Source organism: Salmo salar, chromosome ssa13, assembly GCF_905237065.1.
Source record: "Salmo salar chromosome ssa13, Ssal_v3.1, whole genome shotgun sequence".
NCBI lineage: Eukaryota > Metazoa > Chordata > Actinopteri > Salmoniformes > Salmonidae > Salmo > Salmo salar.
In genome coordinates this window covers 105,445,263-105,462,449 of record NC_059454.1, presented here as the reverse complement: position 1 = coordinate 105,462,449, position 17,187 = coordinate 105,445,263, and the positions used below count along the sequence as shown (strand labels likewise).

Below are 17,187 nucleotides of genomic sequence, written 5' to 3'. Positions count from 1 at the left end.
AGACCTGGAGGGGGGTTGCAGTGAGATCAGTAGGAGAACGGAGAGGGGTTGCAGTGAGATCAGTAGGAGAACAGAGACCTGGAGGGGGGTTACAGTGAGATCAGTAGGAGAACGGAGAGGGGTTGCAGTGAGATCAGTAGGAGAACAGAGACCTGGAGAGGGGTTGCAGTGAGATTAGTAGGAGAACAGAGATCTGGAGGGGGGTTGCAGTGAGATTAGTAGGAGAACAGAGACCTGGAGAGGGGTTGCAGTGAGATTAGTAGGCGAGCAGCCTCTAGTAAAGATTATGTCAAGCTCATTGCCTGCTTTTTGAGTTGGAGGGGATTGGGAAAGGGTGAGGTCAAAAGAGGCAAGGAGTGGAAATAAATTAATCGAAGGCAGATGTCGGGAGGTTGAAGTCGCCAAGAACGAAGAGCGGTGAGCCATCGTAAGGAAATTAGCTTATCAAGGTGTCAATCTCATTGAGGAACTCTCCCAGGGTACCTGGTGGTCGATAGATGACAATGTTAAGCGTGAGTGGACACGTGACAATGTGGAATTCAAATGAGGAAATGGACAGGTGAGGGAGAAAGAAATCTCCACTGAGGAGAAATGAGTAGACCTGTGCCACCACTGCGACGACCAGATGCTCTCGGACTATGGGAGAAAACAATCAGATGAAGAAAGAGCAGCTGGAGTAGCAGTGTTCTCTGGGGTGATCCCTGTCAGGGACAAGTAAAGAGACTGAAGGGCAGCATAGGCTGAGATGAACTCTGCGTTCTTGATCGCAGATCAGCAGTTTCAAGCGCTGCCAGAGACCTGAGAATTCCATGGTTTGTGCGCGCAGGGTACACTAAATTATAAGGGTAGCAGCCGAGAGGTGAGGAGCGTCTGTAAAGCCTACAGGGAGAGGTGCGAACAGGTATAGAAAACACACAGAGCTACAAAAAGAGCAAAATGAGAATCTATAAATAACTAGGTAATATACTGAGAGAGTGGTGTGGAGCCTTCCACGAACAACTCGGGAAGAACTTACAGCTGCCACTGCGAAACCAGTGGAGAATGAAGAACTAACACTAATTGCCAATTGCCTAGCAGACGAGGAGAGCACACCTCCCTGTACTAATTGCTGATTGCCTAGGAGAGGTGAAACCACTCCCCCCTCCAATACAGCCAATGGTTACCAAAACAAGTCACACATTGCCCTGTCCCTTGATCCTGGTTGATGTGTCTACAACTATCTGCAAATGATGAGCAGTCATCAGTCATCAGTTCACACACCAAAGTAGACTACTGGGAAGACAGGCAGCACTTAAAGTAGTTGGTCCTAGCTAGGAAAAAGACAGTACTAGACCACAACAAGTAATCACTCCTGGAGATATCAGGAGTCCTCTAGATATAGTATATATATATATACATATATATATATAGAATGAAGTACGCTGAGATGGCGGCTGAGAAGTTGGTTATATATACTCAGAAAAGAGATGAAACCCCTCCCTCTCCAATACAGCCACTGATTACCAAAACAAGTCACACATTTACACACCTGAATACGAATAGAGAAAGAGCTCAAACTAACTGTAGCTATGCAGCATTGTCTGCAAGGCTAGTGGGATTTGAAGACGTTTTTACTATGCTATGATCGTGATGTGGTTGTGGTACCTATTTTAGTTGAATACACAGATTTAAGTCTGTATGTTCTGCTTCAGTCTATATCTGACTAAAATGTAAATGTAGCCTTAAAAAGATGAAAAGTAACTGTCACTATTCAACAATGAGTTTCTTTATCTGATTGGTGTTAAAACCAGCAGGCCCGAGACCTAAGGGAATTGATGAAAGGGAGAAGAACAAGGAGCAGGTCGGGAGTTGTGTTGGAGATGAGACTGTAGACCCAGGGGACTTGGTGACGGGACCCTCAGGCCTCTCTGAGACCCAGCTGGGTGCTTTGTGCTCTGAGGTGTGGCCGGTGCTGGCCCTGATCGGAGGAGTGGACAGTGGGCTCCGTGCAGGGGGGCTCTGCCTGCACAAACCCAGTGGGAGAAGGGCCACCCTGCTGGGGGTACTGAAGGAAGGAAGCCCCCTAGCCAAGCTTCAATGGGAGGAGGCTGACCTCTCTGTCAGGTATTACAGTAGAGATTGCACACACACACACACACTCAAATGTAGAGAATTGTTTTCATGCACATTGCTGTTTATTTCTAGACTTTTGTGATAGCAAAGCAACAATAGATGTCTTACAATATCTGTATCATTAATTCATCTCTCGCTCGCTCGTCTGTCTGTCTGTCTGTCTGTCTGTCTGTCTGTCTGTCTGTCTGTCTGTCTGTCTGTCTGTCTGTCTGTCTGTCTGTCTGTCTGTCTGTCTGTCTGTCTGTCTGTCTGTCTGTCTGTCTCCAGTTCCATCCTGTTGTGTATGTCTGTCTGTCTCCAGTTCCATCCTGTTGTGTCTCTCTACAGTTCCATCATGTTCTGTTGTGCATGTCTTTCTTTTCTGTTTATTTCTGTTCTGTTTTAATCATGTGTCTTTCCCTCGGTTACCTAATTCACCCTTCTTACCTTTCCTTTTTCTTCCTTTTTGTTTCTCTTCTTTTTTTGTCCTCCCTCCTTCATCCCCTCCCCCCCTCTCCATCTGTTTCATGTCCTGGTTCTCTCACCACTAACCAAAGCTTCCTGAATTCTTGGTCACCCAGCGACACCCCGCTCTCCTCCTTGGAGCCCTGTGACGTGCCCCAGTGTGACGTCAGCAGATTCCGAGGCCTCAAACCCTCTGTCCTCTTAGACCTGATCTTCCTGACTGGCCTCCTGGAGGAGCAGGAGGAGTCCCGGGGACGAGGAGGCGGCGCAGGGAGAACCAGGAAGAGCTGCTCCTCCGAGCAGGAAGAGGAGGGATGGAGCATCCCTCGGAGCGTGCTGGAACGCAGGCTAGATGGAGACATCACCCGCGTCATGATGGACGATGATGACATTGAACGAGGCACAGGGCTAACAGAGGAGAGGGAGGAGAGGGAAGGAGAGAGGGAGAGGAACAGTCACCCGTCCCCAACTAGAGCTCTCTCAGAGTCCTGTGACGAGCCAGAGGAGGGTAGTACTTCGTCCTCCTGCCCCCCAACTCCAACCCCAACCCTACCAACCCCCTCCCCCCATCAGACCAAGCCCCAGACAGATGTCTTCTCCCTGGAGCTCCGGGCTGTAAGGGTTTCCTACCTCCTGCTGGGAGCCTTAAAGTCCCTGGCTGTCATCCTCAGCAGTGGGAAGTTTACTGACCTGCTGCTGGTGCCAAAGCATCAAGACCCCTCTACTGCTGCCCTCCTGACCAGTAGCAGCCCTGACCAGGCTAAGCCAGGGGACTCTGGTTTGAGCCCTGGGGACGACAGCAACGCTGCTGAAATGAGGTAGAACAAATTCAGAATATAATACGTATATATATGATTCATATAGTGCTTTTCAAATACCCAAATAAAATGACATTTACATATACATTTAAAAACAAGCATTTATAAAATAAATAAAAAACTATCTAGCATAACTGTGTCGTTGAATTCCAGTATTTCCATGGTGGTGTTCCTAGGTCTGTACTACAGTTTATGGTGCGGAGCATGGTGAAGTGGGCTGTGCGGCCCTGCCCTATCAGACAGACTGTTGCCCTGTCAGACCTGGAGAGAGCTCAGGTCCTAATCTTCAAAGGAACTCTCAACAGACTGCAGGAGGACAAAGGAGCCAAAGACCGTAAGGGTACTAGTACTGTTATTATTGAGTTATAGAAAATGTAATGTTCAAAATAGACGTATAGTCCTCTGTTTTGGCTAGTCGAATATGGCTTCATATTTCTCTCTGGGTTATTGGGTAAAAGGTTAAGCTTAACGAGTGGTACGAAATTCTTGTTTTTTAGACTTGTTCAAAATTCAAGTTCTTGCAATTCAGCTTGTTTCTGCCGCTGAATAATAATTTAAAATAATTTTCTCTAATTTCTCCCTGTAGAGCCTGGTCACCACTCCTCGTCCCAGCCGTTGTCAAAGTCTTCCAGCTCTGTGTCTCTCTACAGCACGGGGTCAGAGGGCACCGCCATCTTCGGTCAATCAAACGGAGCCTCTGCCTCGTCCTCCACCAATGACCTGGCTGCTTCTCTGCTCTCTGCGCTTCAGGCTGATGGCCTGGAGAACTTTAACCCCTTCATCCCCATCAACTTCCTGCAGTGAGTACAGATCCATACATAGATTCTATTTCTATGTCATTTTATTTCTATGTTATGGTACGTTTAGTCATTAATGAAGGTTAATGTCTGAATCACAGTAGTTCTCAGTCCTTTTCAGGGTACACACACACACACACACACACACACACACACACACACACACACACACGCATGCAGGCACACACTTTCCGTTGACAGCCTGGGTTATTGATGTTCTTGCTCCAGATCCATATCAGTAGGCAGCTCGTCTGAGACACAGAAGACTCAGAGTGGTGGTGAGTGTGTGAAATGAGACTGTGCTCAAGGCTTCAGCTCTGCTGCAACTCCCCTGGTTCTGATCTAACTGCTGGCTTCCCAAAGACAAGCAGACTTACAGCACAGTTCAACTCTATGAGGCGGTTTCCTGGACATTTTCAATGGAGCAATCGGACCCAACATGTTAAATGTAACAAACGTTTTCTACCTCTGATGATGAGGCTATGAAGAGAATTGGAAGCCTCTGTTGTCACTGTGCTCCATTCTGTGGGCTCCCTCTGTCCAGGAACTTCTAGTCCTAACACACAACCAGCGGTGCCTCTGTATCTCAGCTGTCTTTGTGCTAAATGCAGCCCACTACCACTGTGTTGTTGGCTTGGCTTCCTCTAGGCGGATGGTGTTAGCACGGTTCCCTACCCTGGCTGGCCTGGTTAATAACCCCCCCATGTTGCACGGTCCTGGCCCAGGCTTCGGCCTGGCCACCTCGTCTTCCTGTGAGGGCTTCACAGAGCAGCAGACCAGCTTCATGGAGCCCTGCGCTAATACTCAGGCCAGGAGCCATGGCGCGGGTAAGAAAAACGCTTGTAGAGAAATACATGGAAGATTGAAGGCAATTTGGCTGCGTTTAGACAGGCAGCCCAATTCTGATATTTTGCCCAATTATTGGCAAAAGATCTGATCTGATTGGTTAAAAGACCAATTAGTGGCAAAAGATCAGAATTGATCTGCATGTGTAAACAGCCTTTTATGGTGTGCTGCCCATCTCATTCAAGATGAGAACCAGTCACATAGCAACACGGACCAACTAGCCTGGTCCCAGATATGTTAGCAGTTGGCTATACAGCGCAGACAGATCTGAGAGCAGGCTATAGATCAACTCCGCTCTGTCAATAACAGGACAGGATAGATACTTGCTCACGGGGAACTTTATGTCTGCCTGTTGCATGTCATGGCATGTTGAATGACATGTCCAGCTAATGTTCATTGTCCAGCTGGTTATTTGTGTTATGGGTGCTTTGACAACCAGAGTTTGTGTATTTGTATATGAAGAGTTGATTGATTGTATGCATGAAATCAGTTTGTCATCTACTCACATTGCTTGAATGGAACCATGAATTTGTGTTGAAAATGAACAGTCCTAAATAGAACAGCAGGGAAGCCCTCTACATAGAGAATTCATCCAGTTCTTTCTGTATAAAACCAAATATTTTTTACGATGGTGACAATTGTTTTGAGAAAGGTGCAGCCTGCTCAATGAGTTCACACTGATCTGCAAATCAATATCGGGACTTCCTGTGGTAAAATAAGTTAACTTTTTTTGTTTGTAAGGACTTTGAGTGCTGTTACTGCAATACTACTTACAATGCATTCGGAAAGTATTCAGACCCCTTCCCTTTTTCCACATTTTGTTACTTTACAGCCTTATTCTAAAATTGATTCAATATTTTTTTCCCCTCATAAATCTACACACAATACCCCATAATGACAAAGCAAAACCAGGTTTTTATACATCTTTGCAAATGTATTCAAAATAAAAAACAGAAATAACTTATTTACAATATATTACTACTGAAATACTTTTGCATTTCAGCCCGATAGGAAGTTGTCGTTGCCTTCATTGTATGATGACATGTCAAACATTTTACTGTCGATGACAGATTTGTTGGCTTGTTTTTCTTTTACCTTTTTTTCTCCTCAATTTCTAGAACGGCCTCAAATGTTTGTCCCAGTCCGCTTACTAGAAATGGGCTTCTCTATGAGACATATCTACAAGGCCATGGAGGCAGCAGGTATTGCTGTCGCTGCGCTCTGTGTGTTTAGTGTGGTGTGTAACTGTGCTCCATCCGCTTTCTGTGTTGTAGGCTAGTTCCTGCTTTTCCAGAGGGGTCTGGGTTTCTTTCTTTTAGGCCTACTCCTATGTCTTTCCACTTTGCATGTGGTCTATCGAAACGTGTCGTAGTATAGACACTAGTATTTTACAATCAGGGGTTGGAACCAAAATTATTTTCCAATCGTTTCGTTCTGAAAATAACCATTATTTTATTAATTCCATTCCACTGTTCTGACAAGGAAAATAACGTTCTGAACCGGTTCAACCCTCCTCTTTTTTTTTTACATTTAGCTTGACGTTAAATTACTTCACCAATCAGTGCGGATAGAGCAGCTTGCTATGGTGCGGGCAAGCTATAGTTGTTTACATGCGTGATGGACAGACAAGTGTAGGGCACGAGATGCGACTGAACTTTTTCTGGTGGGGAGAGAGGTTGGAGGAGAAGGCTTCGCTTGAAGCGCTGGGCATCTTGTTATGACATGCATTATATGAATTAGGCCTGCAGAATTATACCTATGGAGGAGCGACTTCTATGGAGGAACTTTAAAATGTCTTTCAACTCCCGAGAGTTGGCTTAATGTTGGACAAGAGTTTCTGTAGCTTGCTAACAAGCTTGTGTGTGCAGAGCGGCACCAGAATTAAAAACACTTCTTACCTTTTTGTAGTTAATAAATCCAATGTGAAACGTGATAACTATAGTATCCTTAATTAGCATTAAGAAAGTTAATTCCGTTCTTCTCTACTAAAAAATCTCTCTCTAATTTCTGAATCACGCTGCTACATCAGTAGGATACAGTAGCCTATGCTTCGGAGAGGGAGAGGCAGGTAACCTGCACACGCGCACACACACACTGGCAAAGATTTTCAGCTGGCAGGCAGACACTGGAAGAAGTTTCTGAGTGACAGAGTGAAGGCTTTGCGAAGGCGCTTTGTTGCGTTTTTTTGTGGACTGGAAAAGAAATCCTAAAACATGAAATAACGTTATTATCTGGTTCCCATTCTTTTTTTAAAAACGGTTCTGTTCCAGAACAGTATAGATCACTTTCATTTCCGGTTCTGATTCCGTTCCTCTAAAAATGTTTTTTTTCTTCTGGTTTCTGATTTTGTTCCCTGAACTGGTTCCAACTCCTGATTTACAATAGACATAGATGTTGTTAGGCATTTTTTCATTAGATTATAATCAAAAAATTATATATCGTGATTCATGAATTTAACTTTTTCAAACCAGCCAGCAAATATGTGAAATGATAGGCTCATGGTGATACAAATGGTAATTTTCTGTTCCCTCTCCTTGGCATACTGTACCCCACTCAAATCTGTCTGGATCCTCTCAATTAAGCCCTGTTAACCAGGTTTCTGGACTACTTTATCTACTTTTACTATATAATGAGAAAGCATTTTAGATATTGATATTGATTCATATACAGTTCAGGTTAATTGTAAACACCACTGTTTGGTTAAGCACATGAATCCGCACGTGCATGTTTTCAATACAAATTCTATTTTATTCTTATCCAATAAACCTAGCCGTTGAATTAGATTCAATAGGACCCTCACTCTCCATTTCTCACACTTTTGTTTGACTTCTTTACTCCTTCGCTAGTGCTGTCGTCCTTCTTCCCGACATTAGTTTGGATTGAATGTACTTACATCACAAACTTTCCAATCTAACACTCTGTATAATGTGTCCCTTTCAAATGATTGACTTTGACTTCTATTGTCATTGCCTTTATGCAATATCCCCCCTTTTTAAAAAAGGGCCTGCGTCCCCTCACTTGGACTTGATCTCTTACCTCTCCTTGACCTTTGACCCCAGGTGTGGCTGGTGAGGTAGACTCGCGGACCATCGAGGTGCTGGCTAGCTGGATGTTGGAGCACCCCCTGACTGAGGAGCTGCAGATGGAGAGCCAGCCAGCAGGACCCTCCACCACTGAAACCCCCTCCCCTGACGGACCGGAGACCGTACAGTGCCCCGAGGCCCCCACCAGCGAACCCAACGAAAGGTCAGACACAGAAACAACCTTTTTGTTTTCTTTTTTTTTTTTTTTGAGTTATTAAGGGTAGTAGAGCTGTGTTGATGAATCAGCTATGAGTTATTAAGGGTAGTAGAGCTGTGTTGATGAATCAGCTATGAGTTATTAAGGGTAGTAGAGCTGTGTTGATGAATCAGCTATGAGTTATTAAGGGTAGTAGAGCTGTGTTGATGAATCAGCTATGAGTTATTAAGGGTAGTAGAGCTGTGTTGATGAATCAGCTATGAGTTATTAAGGGTAGTAGAGCTGTGTTGATGAATCAGCTATGAGTTATTAAGGGTAGTAGAGCTGTGTTGATGAATCAGCTATGAGTTATTAAGGGTAGTAGAGCTGTGTTGATGAATCAGCTATGAGTTATTAAGGGTAGTAGAGCTGTGTTGATGAATCAGCTATGAGTTATTAAGGGTAGTAGAGCTGTGTTGATGAATCAGCTATGAGTTATTAAGGGTAGTAGAGCTGTGTTGATGAATCAGCTATGAGTTATTAAGGGTAGTAGAGCTGTGTTGATGAATCAGCTATGAGTTATTAAGGGTAGTAGAGCTGTGTTGATGAATCAGCTATGAGTTATTAAGGGTAGTAGAGCTGTGTCGATGAATCAGCTATGAGTTATTAAGGGTAGTAGAGCTGTGTCGATGAATCAGCTATGAGTTATTAAGGGTAGTAGAGCTGTGTCGATGAATCAGCTATGAGTTATTAAGGGTAGTAGAGCTGTGTCGATGAATCAGCTATGAGTTATTAAAGGTAGTAGAGCTGTGTCGATGAATCAGCTATGAGTTATTAAGGGTAGTAGAGCTGTGTCGATGAATCAGCTATGAGTTATTAAGGGTAGTAGAGCTGTGTCGATGAATCAGCTATGAGTTATTAAGGGTAGTAGAGCTGTGTCGATGAATCAGCTATGAGTTATTAAGGGTAGTAGAGCTGTGTCGATGAATCAGCTATGAGTTATTAAGGGTAGTAGAGCTGTGTCGATGAATCAGCTATGAGTTATTAAGGGTAGTAGAGCTGTGTCGATGAATCAGCTATGAGTTATTAAGGGTAGTAGAGCTGTGTCGATGAATCAGCTATGAGTTATTAAGGGTAGTAGAGCTGTGTCGATGAATCAGCTATGAGTTATTAAGGGTAGTAGAGCTGTGTCGATGAATCAGCTATGAGTTATTAAGGGTAGTAGAGCTGTGTCGATGAATCAGCTATGAGTTATTAAGGGTAGTAGAGCTGTGTCGATGAATCAGCTATGAGTTATTAAGGGTAGTAGAGCTGTGTCGATGAATCAGCTATGAGTTATTAAGGGTAGTAGAGCTGTGTCGATGAATCAGCTATGAGTTAAGGGTAGTAGAGCTGTGTCGATGAATCAGCTATGAGTTATTAAGGGTAGAAGAGCTGTGTCGATGAATCAGCTATGAGTTATTAAGGGTAGTAGAGCTGTGTCGATGAATCAGCTATGAGTTATTAAGGGTAGAAGAGCTGTGTCGATGAATCAGCTATGAGTTATTAAGGGTAGTAGAGCTGTGTCGATGAATCAGCTATGAGTTATTAAGGGTAGTAGAGCTGTGTCGATGAATCAGCTATGAGTTATTAAGGGTAGTAGAGCTGTGTCGATGAATCAGCTATGAGTTATTAAGGGTAGTAGAGCTGTGTCGATGAATCAGCTATGAGTTATTAAGGGTAGTAGAGCTGTGTCGATGAATGAGCTATGAGTTATTAAGGGTAGTAGAGCTGTGTCGATGAATCAGCTATGAGTTATTAAGGGTAGTAGAGCTGTGTCGATGAATCAGCTATGAGTTATTAAGGGTAGTAGAGCTGTGTCGATGAATCAGCTATGAGTTATTAAGGGTAGTAGAGCTGTGTCGATGAATCAGCTATGAGTTATTAAGGGTAGTAGAGCTGTGTCGATGAATCAGCTATGAGTTATTAAGGGTAGTAGAGCTGTGTCGATGAATCAGCTATGAGTTATTAAGGGTAGTAGAGCTGTGTTGATGAATCAGCTATGAGTTATTAAGGGTAGTAGAGCTGTGTTGATGAATCAGCTATGAGTTATTAAGGGTAGTAGAGCTGTGTTGATGAATCAGCTATGAGTTATTAAGGGTAGTAGAGCTGTGTTGATGAATCAGCTATGAGTATTAAGGGTAGTAGAGCTGTGTCGATTAGTCAGCTATGAGTTATTAAAGGGTAGTAGAGCTGTGTCGATTAATCAGCCATAAATTCAATATAATTGTTTCAAGAAAAATTCAAGACGTAAATCAGTTCGAGAGATTGAGATCAATAGATTATTCACAGAAACAAAGATTGTGTTGGCTTGGTTGAGTTGGAAGATTAGTTACTGTTATGTTATTGTGTTGCAGTCTGCTGGCGGGCCTAGACCTGGTGGAGAGGGAGAACTTCCTAGATGTCCACCTGACCAGGAACAGGCCTCCCCCGGCCAGACGCCAGCGCTCCAGCTTGGGGCACAGAACCTCCTTTAGGAGAGCAGGTCAGCACAACCTCCAACAGGAAGATATTTGGGTAGCTGACCTGAAGCTCTCTGTCTGTGACATTGATTGGATTCTAAGGGGATATCATGTGGTGTCCCTCTGGGCTCATACTAGGACCTCTACTGTTCCTGTTACATGTAAATGAAATTCCAGCAGCAGTGAAATGTAAACTCCTGCTGTATGCAGACAACTCTGCCTTGCTGGTGTTAGGAAAGGATTCTGTGTGGATTGAGGGGCATTAAGCAAAGTGCAGTACAATGCTTTCATACGTTATCCTCTTTAAGGATTCATATGTGAGGCTATGTACTAAACATCCAAAGATTTTAAGACTAAAGCCTGGTTTATACTACGGGTGTGTTCGTAAATTTAATCAGGAGTGCCTGAGTGCGCTCTGGGCATTAGTAAACTAAGAGCGTTGTCAGATTGGCCGTTCGTAAATTCTGAGCGTTTCGCTCTCGGAGCACTCACTGGACGCTCTGGCCCGAAAAGTAGGTTTGATCCGAGCGTTCTGACCTAACAGCAGTCAAGCACCCAAGCTGACTGGCTAACGTTGGCTTGCTTGCTAGTTACTTCCAGACACAAATTAGAGAACTGACCATTTTACTAGTCCCAGCAGAGCTGGTAAGGCTGTTTTTATGTTATCCAGAGCATTGGTGACTGCAACTGTGCTACTGGCAACAATATAATTACACATTTTTTGGCCAAAGTTTACTGACACCGACCATATTCAACAGGTGTTGAGCATTTGTAAATTCGTCAATTATTCTGCGCTCTGGCACCCTCAGATGAGAGTGCTCTGAAATCGGATCAGATTGCCAGAGCGAATTTACCAGCTACGTCTATAGACAGTTGTCGCAGTGACATCATAAACATTCTATTGAAATAGTTACTTGCATAGTGGAGACTTTTGTTTACATGTTGCTAGCTAGCTAAACAATGAACCATAAACTCATAACGTTACTAGCCTGCATGAATCTGCAGGAAGCTAACCAACCAGGGTCAATGTTAGCTAGCTAACATTAGGCTCTAACTAGCAATGCAAATGGCTCTGAGAGACAAATAATATTACTACACAGATCATTCATGTAACGTTAGCATGCTAGCTAACAGTACACTTTACCTTGAAAGGAAAACTACTTTCTGACAAAATTAGAAACGTGTAATATCTGAAAATGTAGCTAGTTAGACTCTCTTACCCGTATACATGGATGGACGCTTCTCCCTCTCTGTCATGGATGCCATGGATGCCCCTTAGTTTGAAGATGTAATCCGGAGCCTTCTGTGTTCTCTTTTCGACTCCGTCTGCATATTTGCAATCAAACACCAGAATTTTCTCCATCTCCTTAGCTATCATACTCTAATTCTACTGATTTCAAAACTCGGTCTTCCAGAAAGTGGAGAGCAATACTTATGCAGTTCTACTACGTGATATCTTTCAAAAAAGCTGCGTTAGAAATTATTACCGACACATACTGATTAGCTCATGTTATAGAGAGAAGTGTGCTACATGGCAGACCAATCTGAACTCATCTCGCGGCATGTCCAGCCCACTCATTATCTTAACCAATCATGGCTAGCGGGAAGGTTTCCCGCTTTTTCCGTGGCTAAACCAACTAGGCTCATAATTGAACAATGTTATTTGTATTTACAGATGGCATACAAGTTTGTTATTAAGGCACATGAAAGTTCACGTTCCACAACGCATTAAAAAAAAGTTTAAGTTCAAAGGTCCCCGTCTTACCTCAGTTAGGATCACCACTTTATTTTCAGAATGTGAAATGTCAGAATAATATTAGAGAGAATTATTTATTTCAGCTTTTATTTCTTTCATCACATTCCCAGTGGTTCAGAAGTTTACATACACTCAATTAGTATTTGGGTAGCATTGCCTTTAAATTGTTTAACTTGGGTCAAATGTTTTGGGTAGCCTTCAACAAGCTTCCCACAATAAGTTGGGTGAATTTTGGCCCATTCCTTCTGACAGAGCTGGTGTAACTGAGTCAGGTTTGTAGGCCTCCTTGCTCACACGTGCTTTTTCAGTTCTGCCCACAAGTTTTCTATTGGATTGAGGTCAGGGCTTTGTGATGGCCACTCCAATACCTTGACTTTGTTGTCCTTAAACCATTTTGCCACAACTTTGGAGGTATGCTTGGGGTCATTGTCCATTTGGAAGACCCATTTGCAACCAAGCTTTAACTTCCTGACTGATGTCTTGAGATGTTGCTTCAATATAGCCACATAATTTTCCTGCCTCATGATGCCATCTATTTTGTGAAGTGCACCAGTCCCTCCTGCAGCAAAGCACCCCCACAACATGATGCTGCCACCCCCGTGCTTCACAGTTGGGATGGTGTTCTTCGGCTTGAAAGCCTCCCCCTTTTTCCTCCAAACATAACGATGGTCATTATGGCCAAACAGTTCTATTTTTGTTTCATCAGACCAGAGGACATTTCTCCAAAAAGTACGATCTTTGTCCCCATGTGCAGTTGCAAACCGTAGTCTGGCTTTTTTATGGCGGTTTTGGAGCAGTGGCTTCTTCCTTGCTGAGCGGCCTTTCAGGTTATGTCGATATAGGACTCGTTTTACTGTGGATATAGATACCTTTTGTACCTGTTTTCTCCAGTATCTTCACAAGGTCCTTTGCTGTTGTTCTGGGATTGATTTGCACTTTTTGCACCAAAGTACGTTCATCTCTAGGAGACAGAACGTGTCTCCTTCCTGAGCTGTATTTTATTATTTTACATTTATTTAACTAGGCAAGACAGTTAAGAAGAAATTCTTATTTTCAATGACGGCCTAAGAACAGTGGGCTAACTGCCTTGTTCAGGGGCAGAACGACGGCTGCGTGGTCCCATGGTGTTTATACTTGCGTACTATTGTTTGTACAGATGAACGTGGTACCTTCAGAGGTTTGGAAATTGCTGAGTTTGAAGGTAGGCCTTGAAATACATCCACAGGTAAACCTCCAATTGACTCAAATTATGTCAATTAGCCTATCAGAAGCTTCTAAAGCCATGACATAATTTTCTTGAATTTTTCAAGTTGTTTAAAGGCACAGTCAACTTAGTGTATGTAAACTTCTGACCCACTGGAATTGTGATTAAGTGAAATAATCTGTCTGTAAACAATTGTTGGAAAATGACTTGTGTCATGCACAAAGTAGATGTCCTAACCTACTTGCCAAAACTATAGTTTGTTAACAATACATTTGTGGAGTGGTTGAAAAACAAGTTTTAATGACACCAACCTAAGTGTATGTAAACTTCCGACTTCAACTGTATGTTATCCTCTGGGCAGCTATCTGTCCTTCACATGTTATCCTCTGGGGCAGCTATCTGTCCTTCACATGTTATCCTCTGGAGGGGCTATCTGTCTTTCACATGTTATCCTCTGGGGGGGCTATCTGTCCTTCATATGTTATCCTCTGGGGGGGCTATCTGTCTTTCATATGTTATCCTCTGGGGGGGCTATCTGTCCTTCATATGTTATCCTCTGGGGGGGGCTATCTGTCTTTCACATGTTATCCTCTGGGGGGGCTATCTGTCCTTCACATGTTATCCTCTGGGGGGCTATCTGTCCTTCACATGTTATCCTCTGGGCAGCTATCTGTCCTTCACATGTTATCCTCTGGGCAGCTATCTGTCCTTCACATGTTATCCTCTGGGCAGCTATCTGTCCTTCACATGTTATCCTCTGGGCGGCTATCTGTCCTTCACATGTTATCCTCTGGGCAGCTATCTGTCCTTCATATGTTATCCTCTGGGCAGCTATCTGTCCTTCACATGTTATCCTCTGGGCGGCTATCTGTCCTTCACATGTTATCCTCTGGGCAGCTATCTGTCCTTCACATGTTATCCTCTGGGCAGCTATCTGTCCTTCATATGTTATCCTCTGGGGGTCTATCTGTCCTTCATATGTTATCCTCTGGGCAGCTATCTGTCTTTCACATGTTATCCTCTGGGCAGCTATCTGTCCTTCATATGTTATCCTCTGGGGGGGCTATCTGTCCTTCATATGTTATCCTCTGGGGCAGCTATCTGTCCTTCACATGTTATCCTCTGGGCAGCTATCTGTCCTTCACATGTTATCCTCTGGGCAGCTATCTGTCCTTCACATGTTATCCTCTGGGCAGCTATCTGTCCTTCACATGTTATCCTCTGGGCAGCTATCTGTCCTTCACATGTTATCCTCTGGGCAGCTATCTGTCCTTCACATGTTATCCTCTGGGCAGCTATCTGTCCTTCATATGTTATCCTCTGGGCAGCTATCTGTCCTTCATATGTTATCCTCTGGGCAGCTATCTGTCCTTCATATGTTATCCTCTGGGCAGCTATCTGTCTTTCATATGTTATCCTCTGGGCAGCTATCTGTCCTTCATATGTTATCCTCTGGGCAGCTATCTGTCCTTCATATGTTATCCTCTGGGCAGCTATCTGTCTTAATTGGGGGCTATCTGTACTTCACATGTTATCCTCTGGGCAGCTATCTGTCCTTCACATGTTATCCTCTGGGGGGGCTATCTGTCCTTCACATGTTATCCTCTGGGCAGCTATCTGTCCTTCACATGTTATCCTCTGGGGGGGCTATCTGTCCTTCACATGTTATCCTCTGGGCAGCTATCTGTCCTTCATATGTTATCCTCTGGGGGGGCTATCTGTCCTTCATATGTTATCCTCTGGGCAGCTATCTGTCCTTCATATGTTATCCTCTGGGCAGCTATCTGTCCTTCATATGTTATCCTCTGGGCAGCTATCTGTCCTTCATATGTTATCCTCTGGGCAGCTATCTGTCTTTTTAAGTGTAAATAAAGAAGGAGGAAAAGACTATTCAGAGACAGTCATGTACTGTTCATTGTGACTCTTTTCTTCTTGCTAACCTACTATATTTCCACCACTATCCTTTCTTCATCCAGACTCTCCATCCCCCAACCCCATCCCACCGCTGTACAGGCAGGACCCAGGGGTGTCTGAGTGGCCGGAGCGGGCAGAGACGCACCCCTTCGCTGCTGAGGAGGAGTCAGAGTTGGGGTACATGGATGACCCCTACCATGAAGAGCCCTACGAGGAGCTACAGTTTAGAGAGTTCATCAGCTCGGAGAGAGACACCCTCTGGATGGTCGAGGTACTACATCACAATCACAGATCCGGGAACCTAAACATGACGTTTAGGTTAAAAACATGACGTTTAGGTTAAAAACATGACGTTTAGGTTAAAAACATGATGTTTTGGCCGCCCAACGGCCTTCGTTAAAAAGAGCAAACAGTACAATAGGACTGGAAAAAAAGGTTTAGGTCAGGGTTGGAATCAATTCCATTTCAAATCAGTCAATTTCAGGCAGGTAACTGTAAAAGTTGAATTGATCCCAGCCCTGGTTCGGTCCAGTTGATATGGTTGTTGTTTCCCTCAGGGGGGCGAGGAGCACCAGCCCCATGACATGGTACAGTGTGATCTGTGTAACACCCTGACTCTGCAGTTCAACAACCACATGAAGAGGCATCACCCGGGCTGTGGCCAGAGCGCTGGGCGGCGAGGGTACCGCTCCACCGGGGCATACGTGGACGGGTGGTTCGGAGGGGAGTGTGGGTCCGGTAGCCCTTACTACCTGCTTTGTAGCACCTGTAGAGAGAAGTACCTGGCAGCTAACCTAGGGGAGATTGGATCCAAACATGACCGGTGAGTAAGAAATACACTTTATGCTTAAGAATGCCTTTTTGTGCAGGAGTCACACACATATGCTCTTTTTCATAGTCCTTGGAGCTGCATAGTAACACTGTATATGCTTGTTAAAAGTACTACAACAGTTGAGTCTGTCAGTTACTCCCAGGCATACTGTTCTTCTCTCCTCAGAATGAAAGGGCTTGCTTCTGATTTAATTGGACGACTGGACAGCACCTCCGATGGTAAGGATTTGACCCTCTATTTGTTACGGTTTCTTCTGCTCTGTGAATCATATGTTTAAGTGACTCCCTTGACCTCTTATTATTGACTTATGCCTCAGTGAATCAATGTTTTCTTATAATAAAATCACCATGTGCTCGGAGACAGTGAATCATCTGGTGAATCATATCCAGGTCCCCCTCACAAAAGAGGTTTCTAACCTCAAGGGTCTTAAATAAAGGTTAAATGAAAATATGAATAAATACATTTAAAATAAATAAAAAGATGACTCATGAAGATATCTGCTTCTCTCACCCAGAAGACTGGGAGCTGGGCCCGCTAGATGACTCTGACCCAGACCGGCTGACTGGGCTGGAGGACTTTGGGGTGTTGCTGAGGCCTCTGGGTCTGAGTGAGAAGAAGCTGTTGCCAGACCCCATCCCCTTCACAGAGAACGACCCGCTGGGAGCGCTGGTCAACAGCACCAGTAACCCTGACGGGTCCCTGATCCAGAAAGGTACTGTACTTCACATACAGCATTATGCAGCA

The 17,187-nt window shown here is 44.2% G+C and overlaps 1 protein-coding gene across 10 annotated transcripts in view; it reads left to right on the top strand.

The window, feature by feature from the left end:
* LOC106568497 (probable E3 ubiquitin-protein ligase HERC1) overlaps window positions 1–17,187 on the top strand; it is a 100,379-nt gene that overhangs the window by 52,203 nt on the left and 30,989 nt on the right. For 2 of the 10 annotated variants that reach the window (XM_045692611.1, XM_045692606.1), the window contains exons 39-50: window positions 1,791–2,103; window positions 2,649–3,374; window positions 3,551–3,714; window positions 3,961–4,174; window positions 4,820–4,998; window positions 6,136–6,219; window positions 8,077–8,263; window positions 10,633–10,760; window positions 15,674–15,882; window positions 16,169–16,434; window positions 16,609–16,661; window positions 16,958–17,155. In XM_045692611.1, coding sequence (XP_045548567.1) covers window positions 1,791–2,103; window positions 2,649–3,374; window positions 3,551–3,714; window positions 3,961–4,174; window positions 4,820–4,998; window positions 6,136–6,219; window positions 8,077–8,263; window positions 10,633–10,760; window positions 15,674–15,882; window positions 16,169–16,434; window positions 16,609–16,661; window positions 16,958–17,155 — 2,721 coding nt within the window. Of the gene's footprint in view, window positions 1–1,790; window positions 2,104–2,648; window positions 3,375–3,550; window positions 3,715–3,960; window positions 4,175–4,399; window positions 4,450–4,819; window positions 4,999–6,135; window positions 6,220–8,076; window positions 8,264–10,632; window positions 10,761–15,673; window positions 15,883–16,168; window positions 16,435–16,608; window positions 16,662–16,957; window positions 17,156–17,187 lie in introns of all 10 variants that reach the window. The other 8 variants (XM_045692609.1, XM_045692612.1, XM_045692610.1 and 5 more) reach the window with 8 other exon arrangements.